General features: G+C 45.1%; 1 protein-coding gene across 2 annotated transcripts in view; it reads left to right on the top strand.

Annotated features, from left to right (window-relative positions):
- Positions 1–26,141, top strand: part of ITSN1 (intersectin 1 (SH3 domain protein)) — a 286,095-nt gene that overhangs the window by 213,742 nt on the left and 46,212 nt on the right. The window contains exons 28-30 of one of the 2 annotated variants that reach the window (XM_006886745.1): positions 1,024–1,141; positions 3,255–3,446; positions 3,800–5,311. In XM_006886745.1, the coding sequence (XP_006886807.1) occupies positions 1,024–1,141; positions 3,255–3,446; positions 3,800–3,801 (312 nt within the window). In that variant the 3' untranslated portion in view covers positions 3,802–5,311. Of the gene's footprint in view, positions 1–1,023; positions 1,142–3,254; positions 3,447–3,799; positions 5,312–26,141 lie in introns of those variants that run through there. The other variant, XM_006886744.1, reaches the window with a different exon arrangement.

Genomic DNA, 26,141 nt, shown 5'->3' with positions numbered 1-26,141 from the left:
GGGGCAAATATGAGCAGTCTCCTCTCATGTGATTTATAGCCTCTGAGATCTCACTGGAGCATGAGTCAGTTATGACACAATGTTACAACAACAAATGATAACAACAAAGGAGAAAGAAGTGGCAGTGAGAAAGATGGGTCTTGCCACTGTATATTATGATTGGTTTTGAAAGTAAGATGCAAGTTAGAGTGCTTGTATTCTGTATTTTACTGCATACGTATTATCTGGCATCTAAAGTTATGTATTATTCATGCATTAACCTTACGAGAGGGTGCAGGCATGGTTGCGAATCTTGGCCTCTTACCAATAACCTGATAGTGAGACTGTCACTTAACCTTTTGACCTCACATTCTTCACCTGGAAAAACTGAAATATTAATAGTAGAGTCTTTCTGGAATCATTGCTCAAATAAATGCAAGTGACGTGTTTTGCTCAGGGCCTGCCTTGAGGTACTCAATGTTAGCTGCTATGATTATTATTAGTCCTAATATCCCTTGACTGGGAGCTCTGGTAGTGCCTAGTTGGCACTACCAACCCAAAGGCAGGCAGTTTCAATCTCCCCACTGCTCCACGGGAGACAGATGGGCACTCTCCTCCCATGTGATTAACAATCTCTGAAAACCCACCGGAGGATCAGCTGTGAGTCATTCTGCCTCGGTGGCAATGAGTCGAGTTTTAAAATCCTCTCATAGCTGAGAGCTAATGTTACATGAGCAGGAGTTTTCTATCCTGGATACCCTGCATATATCCTAAATTTGTGATGATCATGACTCAGCTGATCCAAAACCCTTCAAGATTTTCCAATCAGTCCTGCCACTACATGAATTTAAGCTACAGTATTTTATTTTTGAAATTTAGTAATCCATGGATTCTAATACTAATGCCATTTGGTTTCTGGTTAATATGCATACTTTGGGAAAATACTGTGTTAGGAAGCAAACTGAATCTGTATGCAAGTATATGTAACTGTGTGCAAGAACTTTGACCTTCTTAAAATTTCCAATACAATTATTATCTTACTAGGCACGTGGAAAGAAGCGCCAGATAGGCTGGTTCCCAGCAAATTATGTAAAACTTTTAAGCCCTGGGACAAGCAAAATTACTCCAACAGAGCCACCAAAGTCCATGGCACTCCCTGCAGGTACGTAGTTCACAGCTTCGAATTGGAAAATATACATGCCACTGTAGTCTTCCCACTCAGTTTCCTCATGAACTGTCTTCAGTTGTTGTTCTCATCTGTTTTAAGCACTTTTTGTCATTGCTAAAACTGACATCCAATTACTGTGGTACACAATATGTTTTTCAAAAGGACCAAATATCTAAGTAGCTTTACTGTGCTGGGCACAAGAGAGCCCTTGTTGGGACTCGATTCTTAAAGAAGTCATGAATGGCATGACATTAAAGCCTGATTTTTCTCTTGATTTCTTTCCAGCCATTTAAATTGAGATTTGGGCTAGGAGTTGAAGGGACAGAGGATAGTCCTAAAAATAAGTGGCAGAGGTCTAGTAGGTCAGGAGATTGAGCTGAAGGCCACAGGCGCCTGCTGGTACTGGTGTGATGTTCACTGAAGACTGAAATAACTCCCTACGATGTTTGCTGGGAGCAGAGAGGGTTTAGTTAATGGACAGGATTTTTACACACTTTTTTCCTAAAAGGATGAAAAGAACAGAGAATACTACTGCTCATATGGCTGTTTGCCGATAAAATAGATCCCATTAGATGCTTCTATAATAATAAAGAGAGGTGAAGTTAGAGGAGCAGAACTCTGCTTTATGTCATTAAGCTATCAGTTTTTGCGTGGCATTTGTGGAAAATGTTTGCTCTGTGCACCTTGTGGTTAAATGCCTTTGCTGTGCACTTTCTGTAAAATAAAATGAAAACTTGGCAGGCTTTTGTGAGAACTGAAAAGATTGGTGAATTTTCTAACCCCAGCTGGGCCTCTTGTGCCTTGAGAGGACAGAGGATTATAGTGCTGCTGGTCTCTCCTGCTGCTGGCTTCCCTCCCCAAGAAATACATTGCTGGCATGATCTGATCAACCTAAACTTCAGTTGGGAGCTTGGGTGGCCTCATGGTGAGAAACTGCATAACAATCTTGAAGGCACACGGTTCAAATCCACTAGCTACTCTACGGAAGAAGGATGGACAGTCTTCCTCTTGCGCAGTTAAAGTGCCTCTGAAAGCTCACTGGAGGGTCAGCTGTGGGTCAGTTCTGACTCGATGGTACACAACAGCAACAATAAACTTCAGTTAGAAGAATTAACTAGCAGCTACAGTCTGATGTACAGATTTCTCTGAAATATACCCAAGGAATGAGAACATTTCTTGGGAGAGAGTAGTCGTTCAGTGGTAGAGTTCTCACCTTCCATGTGGGCACACAGCTTGGATTCCAGCCAATGCACCTCAGTCAGTCACTGGAGGCTTGGGTGCCACCGGGTGCTGAATATGTTTCAGTGGAGTACCCAAAGTCAGAGAAAGACTTAGCCTGAAAGGCCTGGCAGTCTGCTTTTGAAAATCAGCCAGTGAAAGCTATGAATCATCAGTGTCCGGTTCTCACCTGATTATGGAGATGGCCAAGGACAAGGAAGTGCTGGAGCCGACTCAGTGACAACGAACAACAGGAGGTTTGAGATAAAATGAGAAAAGATTGTTTTTGATTACAAGTATTTCTTGCTTTAAGACATAAAGATAAAGTGGAGCTCCTTTAAAACACTGATTCTACTTTTTACAGCATGAGTTTTTTGGAAGTCAGATGATAACCAGCTTCTACCTTAAAAAAAGAAAAAATGTGTAGTATAGTCCCCATGATGCACAGCTGTCCCACACAGCAGGGAACGAGGGCGTCAGCAATGTGGAGGAGTCCCACTGCACTAAATTGAAATGAGTCTGTGAAAGCATTCACATTATTTCTTGAAATATTTTGCTGACAAGTAAACATGGAAAGGAGGATGATAATATATGAACTAAAAGATGATGTAGAGATTTTGCTGTTGTCTTCATTTTTGGTCCTCCTTCTTCCTCTATTACCATACCATAAAAAATGCCCCCATTTAGAGCAGTGCCACTCCATTTTACCCTATTTTGAAAGAACAGGAGGGGAATCTCCCTGTCCTCTCAGATCTGCAAATAAAGTGCTGTGGAGATTGGGGTGGGGGAAGGAAAGAGCACACTAATACTAGACTCTCTAATACTCCCATTTACCTGCCCCACGTGCTGCAGTGGACATGCAGCTGCTCACCCAGCCTCTCTCCCGCAGTGTGCCAGGTGATCGGGATGTATGACTACACCGCACAGAACGATGACGAGCTGGCCTTCAACAAGGGCCAGATCATCAACGTCCTCAACAAGGAGGACCCTGACTGGTGGAAAGGAGAAGTCAATGGACAAGTGGGACTCTTCCCATCCAATTATGTGAAGCTGACCACAGACATGGACCCCAGCCAGCAATGTAAGTGCCTGGCGGCTCTGCTACCGCCCCTCTCTGGTATCTAAGTAAAACATGCAGCATTGCTCTGATTCTGCGAGCTTTGTTTGCAGAACTTAAAGCTAGACATTGCTGCATTCGCAACAGTCTCTTTGAAGACCTTCTGTAGTGCAAGACTTTATCTTGTGGGGTTATTTCTTTTTTATTTTCATTCCTTCTGTAGCATGCCCCCTCCCCTCTCCCCTCTTTCTCCTTTTCTTTTTTTTTTTTTTAAATCATTTTGGCACCATGCTGTTTACATGCCTGACTCATTTTCCTAGCTTGAATTTTGCTCATTGTTTTGTTTTGCTTATGTGTTGTTTTCCTCCTTTTTCTAGGAATCATATGTTGTCCATCCCCCACTCAGGCTTGAAAGTCCTCAAAGAGACCCACTATCCCATATCACTGCCCAGAGGGATGATGGGAGATGCAGCCTTGATCATGTGACTTCCAGCATGATCATCTACTGCCTTCTGAGTAGAAGAACTCACTGCAGAGCAGTTTACCTCATTTTACCTTAGTTGCATGCGATCGCAATGTTTGAGTTATTACTTGCAGAGATAGAAGCAAAAATTACAAAAATACACAGGGTAGTGGGTCCTTTTGTGGCTTTCCTTGTGACTCAAATTGATTCCCCCCACCTTTGCACAGGTGCTTTTAATAGTTTGAAAATTCTTTTTAAACACATGTATTTTAGCCTTTTAATAAAAAAAAAAAAGAAAGGAAATCACTTCTTTGCTATTTTGGTTTTGCAAAAAGACCCACTATCAAGGAATGCTGCATGTGCTATTAAAAATGTTCCAAATGTCCATAAATCTGAGACTGTGTAATTTTCATTTTGTCCAGTGTTACCAACTAAATTGTGTAGTTTGGGTTTCCCCCCTAACTCTAGAAGTGCAGAAGAGTTCAATATATCTGTTTTAAAGATGTGTAGAATGAGCCCAATTAAACAGAAGCTATTTTGTGCTTGTTTGTGTGTATCAGATGTAATTTGGTGAGCATGTAATACATCCTGTACATAAGAAATTAGTTCTCTTCATGGCAAAATGTGTATGATGCTCTACTCATATTGCATTAATTTTATTTTGCACAGTGACCTTGTAGCCACATGAAAAAGCACCTGTGTTTTTGTTCAGTCTCAGATTTATCTGGTTGAGTTGGTGTTTTCTGTTTGGGGTTTTTAATTTTGTGTGTTTTCATACCATGAATCGGTCGACAACAATGTGGAGGTTGTTAACGATCAATAATGTCGGCAATCTCTTCTTAGTCTCTGTTACATGACGTTTTATTCCAATTACTTTTCATGGAATGACATATTTTGAACAAATAATTTTTTTGACAAGAAAGAATGTATAGAAATCTCCTTGCAATTAATTTCCAATGTTTACATTTTTTAACTAGACTGTGGAATTTCTACAGATTAATATGAAATGGAGCTCATGGTCCGTTTGTGTGTTAGATGTGCTATAGCCGAAGCCATTTTTGTCTTTTAAATGTTAGTTTCAAGCTCTCAATAAAAACGCCTGTTGCTGACAGCACAGAATACCGGGGGCGGGGGGTAGGGGAGCCTCAAGCACAGTCTGTAACTGTTCTACTAATGCCTTCCTAACACGTAGTCACCGTCTGCTTGCACACCTCCCGGGGTCTGTGCTGGGCATGTTCTCGAAGTCCTTCTCCATGTTCATGGTGCAAAGAATGAGGATGGCCCCTCCTCATCTGTTGCGCTTCAGTATTTTAACGGCTATGAATGTAAAATATATAAATATCTAAACCTGCGGCTTTAACAACTGTAATACAACTTTTTGAATTAGTTATGTGTATAGATAATTAAATTCTTCATATAAAAGTTAGAAGGAAATGCCTCTGTGTTCTTGATGTTGGAACCTGGTTAGTGGTGACGTGGTCTCACAGACTGGACATCAGCTGGGTGCCGATTTTGACGGGTACTCTTTGACAATAGAGACTTCACCAGTTTTCCCCTTGCTCCTCATCTGCCCTGACCAATATGTACAGTACTGCTCCTTGTAGTACTGGTTAGAGGACTAGAGCTACGCCGAGCTTAGCATTTTGCTATGTCATTGGCCCTAGTGTATGTTGTTGATATGTTGGACAAGGTGTGGACTTCACTGTGGGACCAACACACTTATCCATAAGAGACTGTTGACTTCCAAAACTAAATGAGTGAAGATGGGAACTTTCACAGCTTCATTTGGTTGATCAGGATCCACTTTGGCTCCACACACTCAGTTTGATGCACTTTGTAGAAATAAACCAATGAGCACACTGATGAAAAATTGCTATAATGCCCATGTGCTTGCTTCCACTGTCATTAGCTTCACTTATTGGTCTTCCCTTAATATTCATTTGGAAAGCAATGTCATTCTTCAACTCAGTAAATGGGTTTTTTGGAGGGGGTGGTGGAGGGAAGACATTAACCATGTACTCAGTACGGATAAGGTTCCTGTCCTCATGGAGTTCATATTCTAATGGAGAGAACCAAGCAGAAAAGCAGACTCCGTCCTTCCAAGCAGTGTATGTGGTGTGGATGAGGAGTTCTGTGCTAGGTAAGGCCCCACTGAGCACAGGTGCACAGAGCAGAGAAGCAGGGGTTGCAGGACTCTCACAGGAACAGGTGAACATTTAGTTAAGAACTGAAAAGGAAGTAGATGCCAGATGAAAAGGTGGCGAGAAGTGGATATTCTAGATGGACGTATTAGGGTATGTAAAGGCCAGGACGTGGAAGGAGAAGAGTTACCCACTACTATCCCCACACCCTTGTAGGGCAAAGGCCAAGTCAGCAAGCCTTGTGTTTTCCTAGGATTCCCTTCCCTGTGTAAGTCAGCGTATCTTCTCCAGCCCTGAGTTGGGCTTGAAGGGATGCTATTGTCAAGGTGGGTAATACTCTGCTGTCTGCTTTGGAACATTCCCTCTGGTACACTCTGTAGATCATTACTGTAGGTTTTCTCCTGCATCTGTGAAGCTGACTTAAATCCTGCCCTCCCATCCCAACTGTAAAGTCTCCCATCTAACCTAATGGTCCTCAACTGGGCAAGTCCACACCCCAGTGTCTGAAGACATTTTTTAATGTTAACAACTTCAAACTAAACTCTTTACCATCAAGTCAGCATCATCAACTCATAGCTAACTCTGCAGCGAGTTTTCTTAGGCTGTAAATTGCATGGGAAGAGGTTGGCCATCTTTCTACTGGGTGACTGCTGATGGTTTTGAACACCAAAGAAATGCAGCCTTTGGATTAGCACTGTAACTCCCCACAGATGAGGCCACCAGAAGTCCCTACTCACAACTTGGGTGCTAGCATCTGATGGGCAGAAGCTAAGGATGTTGGTCAATATCCCACAATGCATGAAAAATTGTTTGTCACAGCAAAGATGGGTCACACCCAGGGTGCCCCTAGTGCTGAGGTTCAGAAACCCTGGTTTCAACCACTGGGCACCACAGTTACAGTTGACCTGGTGGTTCATGACCAAGAGTGGCCTTGCCAATAGCTGCTAATAACAACTGTTAAGTAAATGTAATTTTTTGTAAACTCACACCATCTACCTACAGTATAAAAAGTAGCCCAAAACTTTGGTTTTTTAAACTTGTCCTTGTTATTCTTGATTACTCCCCATACTGTTTGCATTTTGATACTGGCTTTTATGGTATGTTAACCATAATCTCCAAGAACCTGTTAGTGAAATATCGAATTAAAAAAAAGTGAAAAAGCATTTTACTTCTAATTAGTCAAGCAATATTAAATGTCAGCATTGGCTCTGAAATTTAAAGGTGGTTAGTTGCTTTTGCGCTCTTTTGAGATGAAAACTACTGGTCATTTAATCCAGAAATTATTTTTTATTTTATTTTACTTTGGTTTTCATTTGTCTATACAAATATATTTACAACTGAACTTTGAATACCATTTTGCCTCAGTGGCATATGGACAAGAATACAAAAGAAACGACCTTTATCTCGCCTTCATAAATTGCCTTCCACACTGTGGGTTCTCGCTGCAGGAGCAGACCCTGGAGAGCTGAAGGGACAGGGCGTTTGCCACGGACTCCCCAAGTAGCCTGCACCCCAGCTGCCTCTGCATGGAAATGTCTTTGGGAAAGTGACCTAAAGAAAGGGCTCACTCCTTTGTGAAGTTACAACATACATGTGCAGTGCAAACACGATTGCCTGGTCTCTGGAAGGGGATCCAAAGGCAAGCAGCTCTGTTGGAAGCATAGCAAGCCCAGATTGCTTGGGTGATCTCCCTCCACTTTTTATGTTATCATTAGAGAAAAAAAATATCTGGCAATCTTAGCTCAGGAACACCTCAGTAGTAGGGTGAATCACATGAAGCTGCCAGTTACACATAGGAGATGATATGTTAAAAATGCCTTTGAGTGAGTGAATCAAATGAATTAATAAAAGTGAAGAAAACACATTCTTTGGCATGTGTTTCCTCAGAGAGGAGACCAAAGTGTCCATTTCATTTCTATTTGAACATCCCCATAGCAACAACATCCTTGAAAGGAGCCGTTGAAGGCGGCTCACTCTTCCTGGCGGCCAAGCCTGCACGCCACGTCTGCGACAGCTGGGGAACAAGCTTACCAAGACGCATGCAGTCCTGCTCCCTGGCAAACTGAAAAATCATTTCTGGAAGAAAGTAAATGTTTTTTCTTCCACCAAGTTTAGAAATTAATCTTATTCTTTCTTCATTCCAAAAATACCAGGAAGACTTTTTAGAGAAATTGCCTTGAATGCCAACACTCCTAAAAAATTGTAAAAAAATTTCTCCTCCTTCGAAAAAGCCAAACACAAAACCCACCACACTGCCACGTCTTTCTCCCGAAGAGCAGCTGGTGGGTTCAAACAGCGGAACTTTTTGGTTACCAGCCAATCACTTTGGCCTCTGCACCACTAGGGTCCTCCCTGCTCCAAAGTGTCTGGCAGTTTGGATCTGGGAGGCTGGGGATATGTAGGTCAAAGGATACAATAGCCTTCTGTGAATATTTCTCTTAAGCCTCTGTTCTCTCGGGCCCTTCCGAGAGCCAGACTTAAAAAAACAGACATCCAGAATGCTTCCTGCTATGTAGTGAGTCCATTTCAAGTACTCCATTGTGAAAACCAGCTATGAAATTCTTGTCAGTATAACTTGCTGTTGAGCTTACTACCTCTAGAAGCTTGTGTGTGTGTGTGTGTGTGTGTGTGTGTGTGTGTGACAGAAAGATTCAGAGACAAAGATGAAGCAGGGAGACAAGCAGTGAATGACAGAAAGGGTCAGAGAGGGTGATTTGCAGGTGATTAAGACTCCTGACTGGAAGGAATCACTGTGAGTTGGAATCAAATTGATGGCGATGAGTTTTAACTGCCTCGCCTGAAGTTTGCTGAATTACAATAATGTGATCAGGGCAAAGGCAGAAAGTAGATGAAGACAGTCCACAGAAGATCCTAGCCAGGGCTGACAGCTGCTGGGTCTACATTTGGCTGGCATGCAGTTTGAGAGGGAAGTTACAAGCCTCAAAAGAGGAAATAACCCCTCCATGGACACAACCCATCATAATTGTCAAAGTGGAAGTGTCTTCTCTTGTCACTGTTCCTCACTTGAAGGCAGGTGAGGGTAAAGCCCTCTAATCCGCCATGTTTCACCAAGGAAGATGTTTTAGTTGGAGAGAGTAGGAGACAACTGATCCTCCTAGCTCCTCCTGAATGTCCTGTGCGGTTTCCCACCTGGGTACCTGTCACCATGCAGCAGTGCGTACTCATCCACGTGGATGTATCCTAGGCACACACACCCCTCCAGGAGGAAGGAAATAGACATATGACTGATGGTAGAGGTGAACAGGTGAAGAGATGCACCCTATGGACTATTAGAAGACCTGAGATCCTAGCAGACACCAGGGCTCCGGGGAAGTGTGGTAACTTTGCCAAAGGTCTGTTCAGTAGGAATATTTGAGAGGAGCAGTGGTGTTCATCCCAGAAGACTCCTGGCTGGCGCAAACGAGATAATGTGCCCAGCTGCTAACTGAAACTTTGGAGGTTCAGTACCACCTTAGGCACCTCAGAAGAAGCTCAGATAATCTACATCCAAAAAAATTAGCTACTGAAAACTGGCACACAGTCTGCTCTGACAGACACTAGTCACCATGCATCAGAGTCAACTCAAAGGCAGCTGGGACACTGACCATCTCAGAGCTGCCCACGTCCAGATTTGAGCAGATGGGGGATGGCTCTTTTGTCACGTGGGTCTCCTCAGGGATGTCTATGGCAGTTTGAAGCTGTTAGAAAGGACTCCTTTGGTGCACATTTGTTTTAATACACGAGTTGAAGACGCACCTGACCTTCATTCCCCTGATGGACCATCTTCCAGAGATGAAGGCTCAGAGGAGATCCCCTTGCTCTGTGCCCACAGAAGTACGTGTGTTGCTCTTCCTTTGCACTTGTTCACTACACTTTTCCAGATTGTTGGGGCTGGCACCAGAACATAGAATAATAACTGAGCTTGTCTGCAAGTTTAGTGTAATCGTTTACTCTCGTTTCTAGGTAAATGTAGGAACATTTTCTTTTCTTACCGGTCAACTGCACACAGGAAGATTCTTATTTGGGTGCCTGAAGTGAGCACAACTGTATCCTGGCACCTAGCAGATGCTAAGAAACAAAGCTGGATGGTCATTCAGAGCCTGAGATCAAGCTTCCAGCTTGGCCACCTGTGTGATCTTGAGGAAGATGTTTATCTCTTTGTGCTTCCCTTTCCTCCTGCATCCAAAGGAGATGGCAATAATAACACCACCTAGCACACTGTAAGCTCCTTAAAATACTAATTTTAAAAAAAAATTACAAAAGACAGTTGTCTCTGTGAATTTAATCCTGTGGCTTTCTTTGTATTAAGCAGACAGCCGCTGAATTGAGTGTCTTTTAAGAACTACCAGAAGATATGCATTTAGAGATTAGGGACACCAGAGTGGAAAGATTAGAAAAATTCAATGGAAGTTTCTAGATGTCTCATGTCAAGATTTGTCTCTCCTACTGGCTTTGACAAGCACTGTGGCATTTGGACAAGAACAAACTGGGAGGAGGGTAGAGAGAATAGTGCAACAATGAATGAATGGAAACCCAAAATCTCTGTAAATGTTTATGAAAATTAATAAAATATAATTATAGAAAAAAAAAAAGATTTGTCTCTCCTGCTAGGGACACATGTTCTCTGATAAAAGGAGCTCTGGTGGTAAAGTGCATATAACATCGCACCACTAACCTGAAAGTCAGCTGTTCAAATCCCTGAGCCATTCCACAGGACAAAGTTGGGCAGTCTCCTCCTGTTCAGATTGACAGCCTTGAAAATCTGATTGAGGATATCAGGAGATGGGATTGACTCAACAGCACTGGATTGGGTTTGAGTGGTTTTGAAGAAAAGCAGTAACAGGAGGCCCACTAGTGCCAAAGCGAGCAGCTCCTGACTACATCTTCCCCGTGCTCCCCAGATGGGCCTTGGATCTCCCTGGACTGGAGGTCACATTCTCATCAGTACTCCTGGTGGGTGTAGAGAAGCTGCCCCCGAGTTTCACACGGCTGACGGTGGGGGAGCCCACAGGGAAACCAGAATGTGCGAGGCTTTCAAAGGTCGAGTCTGTGGAACAATGTTGGCAGGCCCATGCAGTGCACCACAATAAACCTGTCACAACTGCCTTGAGTCACTGGACCCTTTCCTTCTCAGCACTGCATTCTCTGGCCTTGTGTTCCCTTTCCAGCAAAGAATGGTACGTTCAGTCCCCAACATGCCAGCAGCTGGTTTTTTAAACAGAGTCATGCAGCTCAGACAAGGAGGATGTGCTGCGAGGGGTTCTGCCCCACAGCGCCGTCTCCAGAGCAGCCACCCCCAGCATAGCAAGAGCCTCCAGGAGGTTCATTCTCTCCACGGACACCAGGACACGGTGCTCAGGCCCAGAGCTTTGGGAAGCCTCCACAGCCCTGCAGCCGAGCCTGCAGCCGGCGCTGGAGAGGAGGCTGTGCCAAGGATGTCCTTTCCTTTCTGGAGCGTTACCTTGGAGTCCTGAGGCCCCATTGTAAGGGGGTCTTCAGACACCACCCTCCACAGCTAAACCCTCACCCCACCCCATCTTCAAGGACAGAAGTTCATCTACCAGCTTAAACTTTCTGTTTCTTTTTCTCTTTCTCTTCCCCCCTCTTCTGCTCCGGAGGCACTAGCCTGCCCCTGACAGCAACCATTATCCTGTTCTTCCCTAGGAATAGTGGCCGAGGGCTACAGCACCACACTGTCGGTGCACTGGACTGGCGGTTGAAATGGCTTCACCAAATAGAAGTAGACAAGAGGCTTGCTCTCCTGGAGCTCACAGAGAGACAGGAGACCAATAAACACACCAATAAGCACAATCATTTCCACCACAGGTGGATGTTTTGAAGAGTCACAGAGTGTGAATTAGGTCCCTGGTGACAATGGATGGGTGACCAGGGAGGACCTCTGGAAAAAGCATTGTAGAGTGGAGACCTGGATGCAGGGAAGGAGGCAACCTGCAAAGATAAAGGAAGAATGTTCTACGTGGAAGGAACATGTGCAAAGGCCCTGAGGGTGAGAGAGCTTCTGCTCCTTCCATGAGAATGGCAGTGGCCCTCCAGCTTTTTTCTCTGCTGCCACACTCACTCTCTAGACTTATCTCCACACTGTGCAGAGAGCCTAGTTAAACCCCCCCCCAAAAAAAAACAACTGGATGATGCCCTGCAAGTGCGCGACAATGGCCCCTGTGTGCCAGAGATGCCGAGGATGAAACAGGATAAGACAGGGTTCAAATCTGCTGTTCATAGGGTCACTGTTAATGGTACTCGACTCAATGGTACCTAACATCAACAACTACTTTGGTGGCTCATTGGTAAGGAGTTGTGCTGCCAACCCAAAGGTACACGGTTTGAATTTGCCAGCTGCTCCTTGTGAGAAAAATGGGCAACCACCTCCTGTGTAATTTACTGCCTTTGGACACCTGCTGGAGGGTCAACCGTGAGTCAGTGCAAACTCGATTGCACTCAGCAACTGCTACCAGCCAGGGCCACCGTGACTCACAGCAGTGCCACGTGGTCAGAGTAGAGCTTTGCCCTTGGGATTTTCAATGACTGGCTTTTCAGAAGCAGATCACCAGGTCACCTATCAGTCTACACAAATCGCCAAACTTTCGGCTAGCAGCCATGTGCATTCGCCAGTTGCATCACCCATGGTTCCTGATCAATCCCTGTACTTCCGCTTAAAATTGTCCTGTAGGCTCAAAACCATTTGGTCTGCAAGACCCTGCCTGGTTAGCTTCCTTCTTCTCCAGCTCATCTGGCAGCCCCCCTCCCTCCCTCTCCTCTTTAATGTGTGTTTGACTCAGTTCTGTAGCACAGCTGAGTCACCATTTCCTCAAGGAGAACCCTCCCCAATTAGAGCGTTCTTCTGTGAGTTGTGTCAGTTGTTGACAGGGGCTGTCGAGTCAACTTTGATGCGTAGCGGCGTTATGTACAACCAGTCGAAACCTTGCCCAACCCTGTGCCATCACAGTCTCCCCATGTTAACGCCCTTGCTGAAGCCACTGTCTGTCCGTCTTGTTGAGCGTCTTGCTCTCCTTTGCACAGCCCAGCATGGTGTCCTTTTCCATGGTCTCTCCTGACAACGTGCCCAAAGTAGGAGAGGTGCCATTAAGGCCAGTGGTTCTGGAGCCAGTTTCCTCCTGGATCTGGGCCAGAGTCTGTCCTTGTCCATCCGACCTTTTGAGTCACTGTGATGCCCTTTGACAGCAGGTGAAGCTTCTGTTGCCCAACAGCTTTCCAGCCGGCCCTCTTTGAAAACTATCTGCTTTGACCTGCAAACACCTTGATAATAAGATAATAAGATCCCTGACCCCAAACCTTGCCTGGCCTCACTGTGACATTCTCGATCCCAGCATCAGGGAAACTGTGAGGAAGTGCAGACGTCCCGGACACACAGCCTTTCCCCATTTGATGGCTTAATGCAACCCCATGTTCTCCTAACAGATATGGTCAGACACGTGCCTTCCTGGGCTCACGCTTGCAGGGATGGAGCTCAGGGCTCAGCCTCCGGGAACCCTTCCTCAGCCAAGCCCACCCTTCCCTTCTCGTCTTCACAATCTCCTCACACTCCTCAGGGATGCTGGCGTCTAGTCTAAGCAGCTGATGCACCCAGCCAGAAATGCCCTCTCCTTTTCCCCACTCTCTCTTCCTGTTCACTGACTGCCTGCCTTCTTTGCTGCCTCCTCCAGTACCATTAATGGCCCATGGTTCAACTCTTATCTGAATTCCTAGAAAATGGGTGGAGAAAGGTTGACAAACAGATAGCAGATACTCCTATCTCTATAATTAGACTTGAGAGCCCTGGGGGCAAAGACTGTCCCTCAGTGTTCAGCCCGCAGAGTAGTGATTGTATCTCATACAATTTCTTTATTGTGTGAGGCCCTGTCTCTCTCTAGGTTGTAAGCCACATTGTATGGTCTGAGCAGCACCCTGGCCCTTCTCCCTTGGTGCCTTGCTCCCCCATTGCTTCCAAAAAAAATGTTTCGCTCTCTGATTCCACAGGCCTTTCTTCACAGCAGGACTCTGAAGGAGACCATCACAGCCTTCTTTATTGCTCTGTGATAGGGCCTGGACCCAGGGAGACCTGTGCTTGAGGGACACCACTACTAGAAAACCACCACCACCGCCCCACCTCTATCCTCAACCAGGAAATTAGTTTTTCAGCCAAAGGACATACTTGTCATGCAAATGCTAATTGGTCAATTAACAACTTTTACATGTATACTTCAGTGATATAGGTCATACTGTGCAACTCTTATTATCATTATTAATTTCTAAATTTTCCAACCATGATTACACAGAAACTCAGTGTCTCTTAAGGACTGACTCCCTCCTTCCCCCCCCCCCCCCGAAAACAACTCTTGTTGTAATGTGCTAGCAGGCTGGGAACAACTCAATTGTTGACCCTGCAGTGGGTTTTCAGAGGCTGTAAATTGCACAGAAGGAGATTGTCTATCTTTCTCCCATGGAACAGCTGGTGGATTCAAACCTTCTGCCTTTGGGTTGGCAGTGCAACGTCTTACCACAAGGCTACAAAAGCTAATTTCTATGTATATACCCATGCTAGGTATTTCACATAAGATCAGACAAGAAGAGCTCTGGTCATATATTGAGAGAACTTGAGAGCTCACTGCAATAGCAGTGTTGTTATGTATGTACTGTCGAGTCAGAGCCAACCCATAGCTGACCCGTCAGCAGGTTTTTGGAGGCAGTAAATTGCACAGGAGGAGATTGCTCTTCTTTCTTCAGAGCAGCTGGTGTACTTGAACCACTTGCCTAGGAGTTGGCAGTGCAACCCCTTACCACTAAGCCAGCAGAGCTCCCTGAAATAGCCATGGAGAGGAGTGGGTAGTGGGTTGGGGGTGGAGGGTGTATACACATCTGCATATAAATGGGCCCACACAGTTCAAATTCATGTTGTTCAAAGGCTGACTCTACCACATTTTGCTTAACCTTTCATTGATGGACATTTTGGTGGTTTCTCCTTTTGGCCATTGTAAACAGGGCTGCAGGGGACACTGGTGTTGCCCTCATTTTAGAACCACCCTCAGTACCAGCTGTGTATGTGTTTATTTGCTTTTCTGTGTCTCGCTCACTCCTACCAGAATGTAAGTTTCATGAAAGCAGAAACCTGGGCACATCTCCACAGCTGCTAAAAATGAATGCAAATGCCACTTGTCAGATGGTCTCTCATGTTCCAAGGGGAGGTCATTTTGCCAAATGAGGACAGACCCCAGGAGACCAGACTATTCTCAGAGCCTGTGATGAAAGTTCAGTGTTGGCGTGAGTGCGGGGGCTCGTCAACCAAATGTCATTTTCAAAGAAGACTCGGCTGTGTTGGCCCAGCCTGGCCCCACAGCCCTGAACACCAAGGACAAGCACGTAATCTCAGCCAGACCTTGCAGGAATCTACCTGGAGAGAATGAATATGATGTGCACCCTTTGAAAAGCTGATGGCTTCCTTGTCTCCCAAGACATCACAACCACAGGCTTTATTCTTGCTAGAGGAAGTCCCTGGCTGTCTCTGGACTCTGTTGGTCCATTCTTAAAACAAGGAGGGTGAGTGGAGTGACCTTTCAAGCCCTGACGCTGAGGGGCAGGAGGCAGTGGCCTTCTACGTCACTGCAGCGGATGGAGGGCCACTGAGTACCGATCATCCACCATCCTCCAGGCTCTGGGCAGTGAGTGGACAGCATTTGGCACTTTCAATCATCAGGCCACTTGGATAAGTTTGGCCTGGATTCAGCTCAGGATTTGTTGCATCTCTACTGCTACATGTCGCCAAATAATCTAGTCTCAGAGTTTCTCTCACTTTGTACACTACAACCTACACTAAACATCATGATTTCCAGGCAGTCTCCCTGCTCTCCCAGATAGAGATCCTCCCTTGTTTTAGTGTGTGTATTCACTAAATATCTAAGTAACAAAACATTTGCATTTTCAACATTGTTTACATGTATGGCTGAGTGACATTATTGGTATTTATCATATTACATGACCAGCAGCACTAATTCCCAATTTTTTCACTATTAACAGCATCTCCTAAGCAATGACTCCCTCCTTCTCTCTGCCTCTGGCCACCCTTGGTGACCACTAATAAACTTTGTTCTCTGTGCACTTGCCTGTCTTAGATATGTCATATATATATGTTGTTGTTGTTGTTGTTATTTTGTGCCATCAAGTCGCCTGTGACCCATAGCGACCCCATGTACACGGCAGCTCGGAAGCCTGCCCTGCCTGAGCCAGTCTCACTAATTCCAACACACCTAACCCCATTTCCCCAGTTACTGTATCAGTCTATCTCATCCGGCGTCTTCCTCCTGCCCTGTCCCTCCACCCTTCCAAGCATCATGTCCTACTCCAATGACCGGTCTTTCCTGGCCACGTGCCCGAAGTGTGTGTGACGAAGCTTCAAAATCCTAGCCTCCAAGGAGTAACTTGGTTTCACCCTTTATTGTTTTTTTTTTTTTATGGTCCATGGTATCATAAAATATTTGTCCTTTTCTGTCTGACTTCTTTCACTTAGCATACACTTTTAAGGTTCTTCATGTCAGGACTTCTTTTTATGACTGAGTAACATTCCATTGTATGCATAAGCCATATTTTATTTAGTCATTCTTCTGTGGGTAGACATATAGTTTGTTTCCATCTGTTGGTATTATGACTAGTGCTGCTGCCGTGAACATTGTAAACATAGACGTGTTTGTGTTCTTACTTGGTATTTAGCAAGGAGGGGAATTGCTGGATCATTAGTTTAGTGATCGTCACCCTTGGGTGTAATTGAGACCATCTGGAGAGCTCTTGAAACTGCAGGGGTCTCCATCCCACCCCAGAGAGTTGACTTAAATCGGTCTGGGTGCAGCAGGAACATTGAGATTTCTATAAGAGCTCTGTAGGTGATTCTATGTGCCGTCAAATATGAGAGCCAGAGCTCTTGGGTATCCCGGTAACGACCCCAACAATTTTCCGGCAAAGCTGTCAAAACCTTCCCAAGCTCCCTGCCCAAAGGCTGAAACCCACCCACTTGGCTTGCAGACTTTTTCTCAGCTGGAATTCCCACTTCCCCTGCAGGACCAGAGAGTGTAGTGGATCAGAGCTTGAACTCTGGGTCAGGCTCCGTCTCCATGGATTAGCTGAGGCTTTGGCAAGTTACTTAACTTCTCTGTGCTTCAGTGGGGTTTGGGGCCAGTTCTCACTGTCAGCTGTGACCACAGCTTTGCTCCTTACTGCTCTTCCTGCCTGCCCTCAACACTTGTCTGGTGAAACCCAACTCACAGTCATCTCCTACAAGATATTTCCAGATCCCTCCTGTCACCTGTCAAAGCTACTCTCTCCTCCCCCAGATCCAAATCAATATCTTCTCGTTCTCTCTCCCTTCCTCTCTTCCTTCCTCTCTCCCTTCCTCTCTCCCTCTCTCTCTCCTTTCCTCCCTCTCTCTGTATAGTTGTTGTGTTATTATGTGCCATCAAGTAGCCTGCAACTCATAGCAATCCTATACACCCTGCTCTGAACACTGCCCTATCCTGAGCCAGTCTCACTAACTCCGACACACCTGCCACCATTTCCCCAGCTTCCAAATATGAGGGCTCAGCCTCAGGTGTCATATTTAAGTGTGTTCCATTGTACAAAGGGTTCTCAAAGGCCTGTGATTTTGGAAGTGGATGGCCAATCCTTTCTAGTCTGTCTTCTTGTTGTTGTGTATCATAGAGTCAGAACCAACTCATAACAGACCTTGCAGTGGGTTTTAAGAGGCTGTAATAGCATGGGAGAAAATAGCCCATCCTTCTCCCCTGGAGCAGCTGGCAAATTCGAACCTCATGCCTTCAGGATTGCAGCACAGATTCTTACCCGTAGGCCACCAGAGTAATCTGGTTGCATAGCTTGTATGGAGTTGTGATGCTAACCCAAAGGCCGTGTGTCCTGGTAGTTGAATCTACCAGGGGCTCCTCAAGAGAAAGATGGGCAATCTCTTCCCTTGGGATTTACAGCCTCAGAAATATGAGGGAGGTTGCTATGAGTCAGAACTGATTCAACAACAGTAAGTTACCAGAACACCTCAATCTGCTTTGTATACCTGATTTTTTTTTAACTTGACCTACTAAAGGTTCCTAAAACAGAGCAGGATAGTACCTACTGAAAGCATAAATCAAGAAAAAGCAAAAACAAGGGTGGTGACATAACTGTTGCCAGCAGTGAGCTAAAAATGCATACCATTAGGCCATGTACTAGCATGTCGTGAATTCCAGCATCGGTTATAAGTCCATGAACAACATGAGTGTTTTTTAATCAAAACTTGAGAGGGGATGAATCCCTGAGCATAATTGGATTTTTTAACAGCCTGGTCCATGTAAGCTGGGTTCCCTTTCTTGGGAGAAAATTGTGCTCATCTGGAAGCTGTATTGACGTTGGAAGCTTCTGGACTACAGCCGAGTGGAAACCCCAGGAGGGACTCAGCTAGCAGTATCCCTGCGACAGACTGGCTTGAGATCCCTGACTCAGCTGGACATAGGCACAGGGTCCTTGGTGACACTGAGTGGCATTTACCCATGTCTCTCCCCAGGCCTTCATGCTGTCTAGTTTCCCTATAGCCCTGAAAGCCAAACCCACTGTAATAGAATAGATTCCAACTCAGGGTGACCCCATGTGTCTCAGAACTATGCTTTCAATGACTATACTCTTACAGAGTTAGACATCCCCTATGCCTTTTTTTCCTATATTGTTGCTGGGTGGATTGTATTTGTTGACCTTGTAGTTAGTGGTCAAGGGCAAACCGTTTGTGCCTGGCTTCTGTACACTGCACGTAAAAATATTGTTAAGGGTTTGCAGGTGTGAGGCATCAAGGACAAGGATCAGTCTGATGGAATGTCAGCCTCCTGGTGCACGAGGCCTGGGCCTGCCCAGCCATCATGGCGTCCCAGTGCTCAGTGATGAATACTTCATGGCTGAAAGAGTGGTGGGCCTTCAGGCTCCTGCTGGAGCATGGACAGAAAGGAATAGTGTTCTTTCACCAAAGGAGCTTGTTTTTTACACCTGCTGTGGGCTTCTCCTCTTTTTTCCTAGTGAGAGGCCACCCTGCATGCACTACGTGACCCAGAATGTGCAGACAAGTACACGTCAGTGAGTTTCCCCAAGAAAGTCCAGCTTGGCTTTGAGGCAGTGAGCACACCTGCAGGAGAGACTGTGCTGAATGTCCCTAAAGACATTGGTAGATTCTTTCCCTTGAAGATGGAAAACCATCCACCCAGCCTTCATAATCCTGGGTGGTACCAATTCTTGGCTGTTGGTCCCTCTACATTTTGCTTTTAAACCTTGATTTCAGCATCACGACCTCTGTAATCTGGTCCCTTCCTAGTTCCCCATCTCTTGTGCTTTGAATTATTTCCCTCTCAAAATGTGTGTAAAAGTCTTAACCCCTTGAGCCTATAAACATAACTATGGTTGAAGATGTTATCAGATGAAGTGAGCTCATATTAGAGGAAGTAGGTCCCCACCATCTATGACTGATACCTTTATCAAAGAGGAGAAGAGACAGAGACGAGGAAGGATGGTCATACAAAAACAGAGCAGTTTCAGTTCCAACCGGAAGGATTTCTGGAAGCCACCAGAAGCTCAGAGAGAGGCTTGGAACAGTTTCTCTGTCAGAGCCCTCAGAAGGTCAGCACCCTCATTTGGACTTCCAGCTTCGAGGACTGTGAGAGTATAAATGTCTAAGCCATCCACAACATAATCCTTTGTTACAGAATCTTCGCAAACCCCTACACCACCTTATCTGCATTTGACTTCGTTCCCAGCGAATGCTTGCTCATGTCATCACCCTCACCTCCAGCATAATGGCTCTGTCTTCCCTGGCCACACGTAGCTTCTCATGGAACCTTCCTCCCCTCAGAATGAAGATCATCTACCTGTCTGATTTCCTGCCATCTCTGCTGTTGGCATGGCTTGTTTGGTCCATTATTTTTGTGTTGAGTTTCCCCCAAGGTTGTGGGTTTTCTTGGGGACAAGAATAGTGTCTTGCTTATTTGGGTCTCTTAGACTTCAGAAAAACTTAATAAATATTTATTGACCAACTTATTGTGTATTTTGGCTCTTTTCTAACTGAAACAAGGCCTGTTTATTTGCGTTGCTCAGTGGTCAGCGTGGTGTGGGAAAGGAAGTTGAATGGTTGAGGATGTGGAGAGAGGTGACGTTCACATTTTACCCTAAACACTCCTGTTTCCTTTGAAGTCTTTATAATAAACATGTGTTCATATACTAATTTATAATAAATCTGTTTCTTTATTTAAATTATGGTGTTCTTATGACTAACAGTTGAGGGGACAAGACCTTTTTATCTAAGCTTTTCTCTAGCACCTTACGTTCAAATCCTTCCCAGGCAGCATCATGGCGTTCCCCACTGGGTAAATATGTCTCACTCCACAGAATTATAAGGAATTGCACACAGATGAGGAGTTTTATGTGGGTTGTAATGGGAGATTATTTTTAACTGCCTGGCGTCATTTGCAATATTATTTCAGCTGTGAGAGAGTTTGAGTTCATTATAAGAATCCCTTCATCGCACTGAGATGTCTATGGAAAACTATTCACTGTACTTCATCCTCTTGTTTTTCACTGGGGAGGGGTGCCAGAAAGCCATGTTTATCCTTGTACCCAAAGGACAGAAAGACCACAGCCCTCCACCCCTAGAGAAAACTCTTATTTGAAATGTCTTTTCCCATTTACCCTACTCTGAATAATGGAGTTTTTAAACTCTCTTGTTTTTCTAAATATTAAAGTTTCAAAGGAAGCATACTTTTGAGTTCAAAGTGCTTATTTCAAGTCTTTAATGGTTCTCTGGGTCTGGCATTCACCAACAAGAATGTTTAAAAATGGCATCCCATGGGTCAGATTTGTGGCTAAAACCAGGCCTCCAATCCAGCGTCACTGATGCATAATGCAGAGATGAATTCCCCACAAAATCTTTGCTTTTCTTTGTGTTCAGCATCCTGGGGATTGTGTCTGGGCCACTTTCCCTCTCCAGGGAGGCTGTTAGTGGAGCCACATAGGGTAGAATTCCGTGGGGAAGATGGCCCAACTTCCCAGCCTATCTACCCTCAGGACGTCTTTAGCTCTGACCCGCAGGCTGGACAGCCCAGGTTTGGGATGCATGCGCCGCTCCAGGGAGATCAGACCTCCGGTTCACCCCAGACCAGCCACCGGCTGCTGGAATTCTTACACCCATAGCCCACTTCTTCCCTGGGCCTGCTGTTATTGCTTTGGCTCCAAGCTTCTTCAAAACAGCTCCATGACAACGTGAAGACTTAGAACTCCTGAAATCCAGAGGAAGCAATTTCCTATCCCATTTCCTTGAAGGTCCTCAGTCATCCTATTTGCATCATCTTTACTTGCATCATCTTTACTGCAAGTTGCTTTCCTTGTCTTGTTGTCACTTTGAGTCAATGTCAAGATTCCTTAATGAGAATAATAGTTGTGTTGGGGTGGCCAGTTCTCTGTCATGTATACCGTAGGGCATGTAGCCCTAATTTGGCCCACTAAATTCTAGTGTCACTTCTAATCTTTATGACTGCCAAGAATGCACTTGGAGGAAGAATAGTACCACCTTCAGCCTGAGGGGGCAGAACTGGCCTCATCCTGACGTAGTCGTGATTGTGTATCATGGAGTTGGAAACAACCCCGAGCTGACCCTCCAGCAAGTTTTCAGTGGCAGTTAATCGCATGGGACGAGATTGCCCAGCCTTCTCCCGCCGAGCAGCTGGTGGCCTCGAACCACATGCCTTCGAGATTATAGCCCAGCTTCTTGCCACTAGGCCACCAGAGCTTCCTCATGCTAAAGTAGTACATAAAAACCACTGCAAATAAGTGAAGCTGCAGATCTTAAAGGGAGACCTCCCATCTTTCTTCTACAGAGTAGCTGATCGATTTGAACTACTAACTTTTCACACTAGACCACCAGGCTCCTTTGTGGAGAGAAGTACCACTCTTACTTAGCCTGTTGTGTGCCATTGGGTCAGAACCGACCCATAGCCGGCCCTTCAGCAGGTTTTCAGAGGCAGTAAATAGAATGGGAGGAGATTGCCCATCCTTCCTCCATAGACAACTGGGGTATTTGAACTGCGTCCCTTCTGGGATGACATCGCAGCTTCAGACTACTGTTGTTATTGTTGCTGTTGACGTATAGAACCCATGGGTCAGAACCAACCCATAGCTGACCCTTCAGTAGGTTTTCAGAGGCAGTGAATGACATGGGAGGAGATTGCCCATCTTTCTCCCACAGAGCAGCTGGTAGATTCTAAACACGCCTTTGGGATTGCAGCACAGATTCTTAGCCCTAAGGCACCAGAACTCCCTTATTATTGTTGTGTTGTCCTTTCAGAAACAAGCCATATGTACCCTCCAGCAGGTTTTCAGAAATAGTAAATTGCACTGAAGGAGATTGTCCATCTTTCTCCCATAGATGACCCTCCAAAGCTGGCCCTCCAGTGGGTTTTCAAATAGTAAATCACACGGAAAGAGAGTTCCATCCTTCTCCCACCAAGCAGCTTGTGGGTTTGACTGACATGCCTTTGGGATTGCAGCCCAGCTTTTTACCACTAGGCCACCCAAGCTCTCACCTGAGCTCTCATCCAAGCTTGAAACCTGCCCTGTCCTTTACATACTTACCACCATTACCCCAGTTACTGTGTCAAATCTGTCTCATCCAGGGGCTTCCTCTCCTGCACTGTCCCTCCACCCTTCTAAGCATGATGTCCTTCTCCAAGGACTAGTCTCTCCTGTCCACATACCCAAAGTATGTGAGATGGAGCTTCAAAATCCTAGCGTTCAAAAAAAAATCCTAGCCTTCAACGAGCAGCTTGGTTTTACCCTCTCCAAGACAGACGTATTTGTTCTCTTGGCAGTCCATGGTATGTTCAGTATTCTTCTCCAGCACCACAACTCAAAAGCATTGGTTCTTTTTTTCTCTTCCTTAGTCATTGTCCAGCTCTCTGATGAATAGCAAGTAATTGTGAAGGCCATGGCCCGGATAAGGTGCACCTTACTCTCTAGGCTGACATCATTGCTATTTAGCCTTTTGGAGAGGTCCCTGACAGTATATTTCCTTAATGCAATTTGTCTTTTTATTTCCTGACATCTGGTGACAAGAGTGTTGATTGTGGAACAAAGCAAGCTGAAATTATTAAAGACCTCAATCTCTTCTCCCTCCGTCATGGTGCTGCCAATTAGCCCAGTGGTGAGAAACTTTGTTTTCTTGATGTTGAGCTTCAATCCATATAGTCCTTTACCTTCTGCAACAAACAGTTCAGGTCCTTCTACGTTTAAGCCAGCAAGGTTGTTTCATCTGCATAACACAGGTTGTTGATGAGTCTCCCTCCAATCTTAACACCACATTCCTCCTCATAAAGTCCAGCCTCCCAAATTATCTGTTCTACCTATAGATTGAAAAGCCATAGAGACAGGACACATCCCTGATGCACTTCCTTCCTGATTTTGAATCATGCAATGTTTCCTTACTCTGTTCTAATGACTTCTTCCTGATCCAAGTATAGATTTTGCATGAGCACAATCTAGTGTTCATCTCAAGGTTAGCCACAATTTGTTGAGATCCACACAGTCAAAAGCTTTTGCATAATCAATGAACCACAGACAGACATTTCCCTGGTGCTCTCTGCTTTCAGCTAAGATCCATCTGATATTGGCAATGATATCTTTAGTGCCTTGGCCTCTTCTAAACCCCGCTTGTATTTCTGCAATGTTGATGTACTGTACCAGTAACTTTTGGATAATCTTCAGCAAGATTTTGCTTGTGTGTGAAATTAACAACACTGTTTGATAATTTCCACACTCTGTAGGGTCAGCTTTTTAGAGTGGGGATAAATATCACCTTCACTTTGTTGGGAAGGTAGATGCCCTCCAGATTTCGTGGCACAACCTAGTGAGTACATCTGTTTGCTAAAATATGTCAGTTGGTGTTCCATTAATTCCTGGGCCCTTATTTTTAGCCAGTTCCTTCAGAACAACTTGGACTTCCTCCTTCATCACCATGGGCTTTTGCTCATACATTGTTTCATGAAATTCTTCTCTATCAACCAATACTTTCTGATACAGTAACTTTGTGTTTACTATTTCCATCTTCTTTTATTGTTTCTTAGATTGTTCAATATTCTGCCAATAGCAACCGTAAGTATTTCAACTCGAGGCTTGAATTTGTTCCTCAGTTCCTTCAGCTTAAGAAATCCCAAGTGAGTTCAGCCCTTTTCATTTTCCGACCCCTGCTCTTTGCACATATCATTATAATACTTTGCTTTTTCTTCCTGAGCTGCCCTCTGAAATTTTCTGTTCAGCTCTTTAACTTCCTGATTTCTGCCCTTTGCTTTGCCTTCTCAGCACTCTAGTACAATAGTCAGAGTATCTTCTGACATCCGTCTTGGTCTTTTCTTCCTCTTCTGTCTTTGTAATGACCTTTTGCATTCTTCATGTATGATATTCTTGATATCCTCCCATAGCTCATCTGATCTTCAAGTTAGTGTTCAAGGCCTTAAGCCTGTTCCTGGGATGGTTTTTAAATTCAAGTGGGATAGACTGAACAATACCACCCTCAGCTTAGGGAGAATGCAGCACCAAACTCGGCCTGAAGGGGCAGCACCAACATCCACCCAAGGGCGACAGTACCATGCCCCACTGAGGCTCACTGACCACAGGATTCTTAGCTATAACTTCTGCCCAAGCAGGCCTCTCTCCTCTTTTGCCCTGAATCCTTTGTTCCCAGCCCAGTGAGTGTCAAATCTGTAGTGGGATGTCAGTAAATATTTGCTGAATAAATAAATGGGATCCATGAGCAGGCTGACCGAAAGCCTGTTAACCCTATACAATTATTGGCAAGATGTGTGTGTATACAAATGTGTTTTCTAAGGCAAACATATATCCCATCTATGTAGTAAATTCTCTAAAGGGGCATTGGGAAGAGTGCCCAGATCTGCTCTGTATCTTCTGTATCATTGCACACAGCCACGCCCAGTGTTTGTGAGGTGAAATTTAGAGTAAAACCTATCCTGATATTCTAATACCTGCACAGAAAGGAATATACTAACATACTGATGTTCTATGACCTGCACAGAAAGGAATGTCCTGAGAAATCTCAAGTAGGTTGGACTTCTATGAGCTCAGACCTCAGACCTCAAAAATGAAAGGGCAGCATCTTGTCCTTTAACAAGAAACAGCTTTAGCCCTCGGCCTTGAATTCACTCACTGGTGAGTTTGGTGGTTAGAGGGCAGGTCTGACTGTCTTTTCCTCCCAAAGCAAGTGTTTCCTGGGTGGATATTTCCCCATTACAGTCCTAGGAATTGGTGACATAACTCCAATTATCAAGCAGCTTGGCTGTGGCTGGCTGAACTGAACGAGTGGGCAAGCCTGACGTGCTTCCTGCCCCGTGGCCCACTGTTGACACAGCTGTTTCCATGAACGATGGTTAGGAAGAGCAGCTGGACTGCACTGTTGGTGGGGCCAGGTTCCAGATCTGCCCGCCGACTTGGTGAAGATTCACCCTCCCTAGTGCTGCCTTGGGGGTGCACTGCACTGGCTCTGAGCGAGGTCTCGGCTGGAGGCTAGCCGTGCTCTTTCCTCAGCATCCTTGGGCCATACTGAAACCTTCGGGTGCTTGGAGTCCCGTCCTAGCAGGAAAAGCTACAGAAAAGATAGTTAGGGGAGAGGAGAAACAATGCTGGAGGCACCTCGACCTTAGCATTAATGTAGGGTAGTAAAGCCTCTACCAAGAAATCAACATCATTTGTCCCACAGTCCCTCGGTGTTGAAAATGGTTCAGTGTTCAGCTACAAGTTGAAAACACCAGAGGCTCCTCGGAAGAAAGGCCAGCTGATCTCTACCGAAAGGTCACAGCCTTGTAAATCCTCTGTGGTAGGCTTCCTCTGCACGTGTGAGGTTGCCATGAGTGAGAGCTTGAACATGCCTGACAACAAGAAGAATCATTCCATTTGCAGAAACTTCCAGCATACAGAATCCACTAGTCATCAGCCCAGATGACTCCATGAAAACCCCTGGTAGCCCAGAGCAAGCTTCTCAAACTTTGCTGTTGTTGCTACAAACTGTGTTGTGGTGGTCAAGTCGCCCTA

The sequence above is a fragment of the Elephantulus edwardii genome, unplaced genomic scaffold, assembly GCF_000299155.1.
Source record: "Elephantulus edwardii isolate Elephantulus edwardi_28Jun2011 unplaced genomic scaffold, EleEdw1.0 scaffold00051, whole genome shotgun sequence".
Classification (NCBI taxonomy): domain Eukaryota; kingdom Metazoa; phylum Chordata; class Mammalia; order Macroscelidea; family Macroscelididae; genus Elephantulus; species Elephantulus edwardii.
The sequence above is the reverse complement of the archived record's forward strand: the minus strand, read 5'-3'. Positions and strand labels throughout refer to the sequence as shown.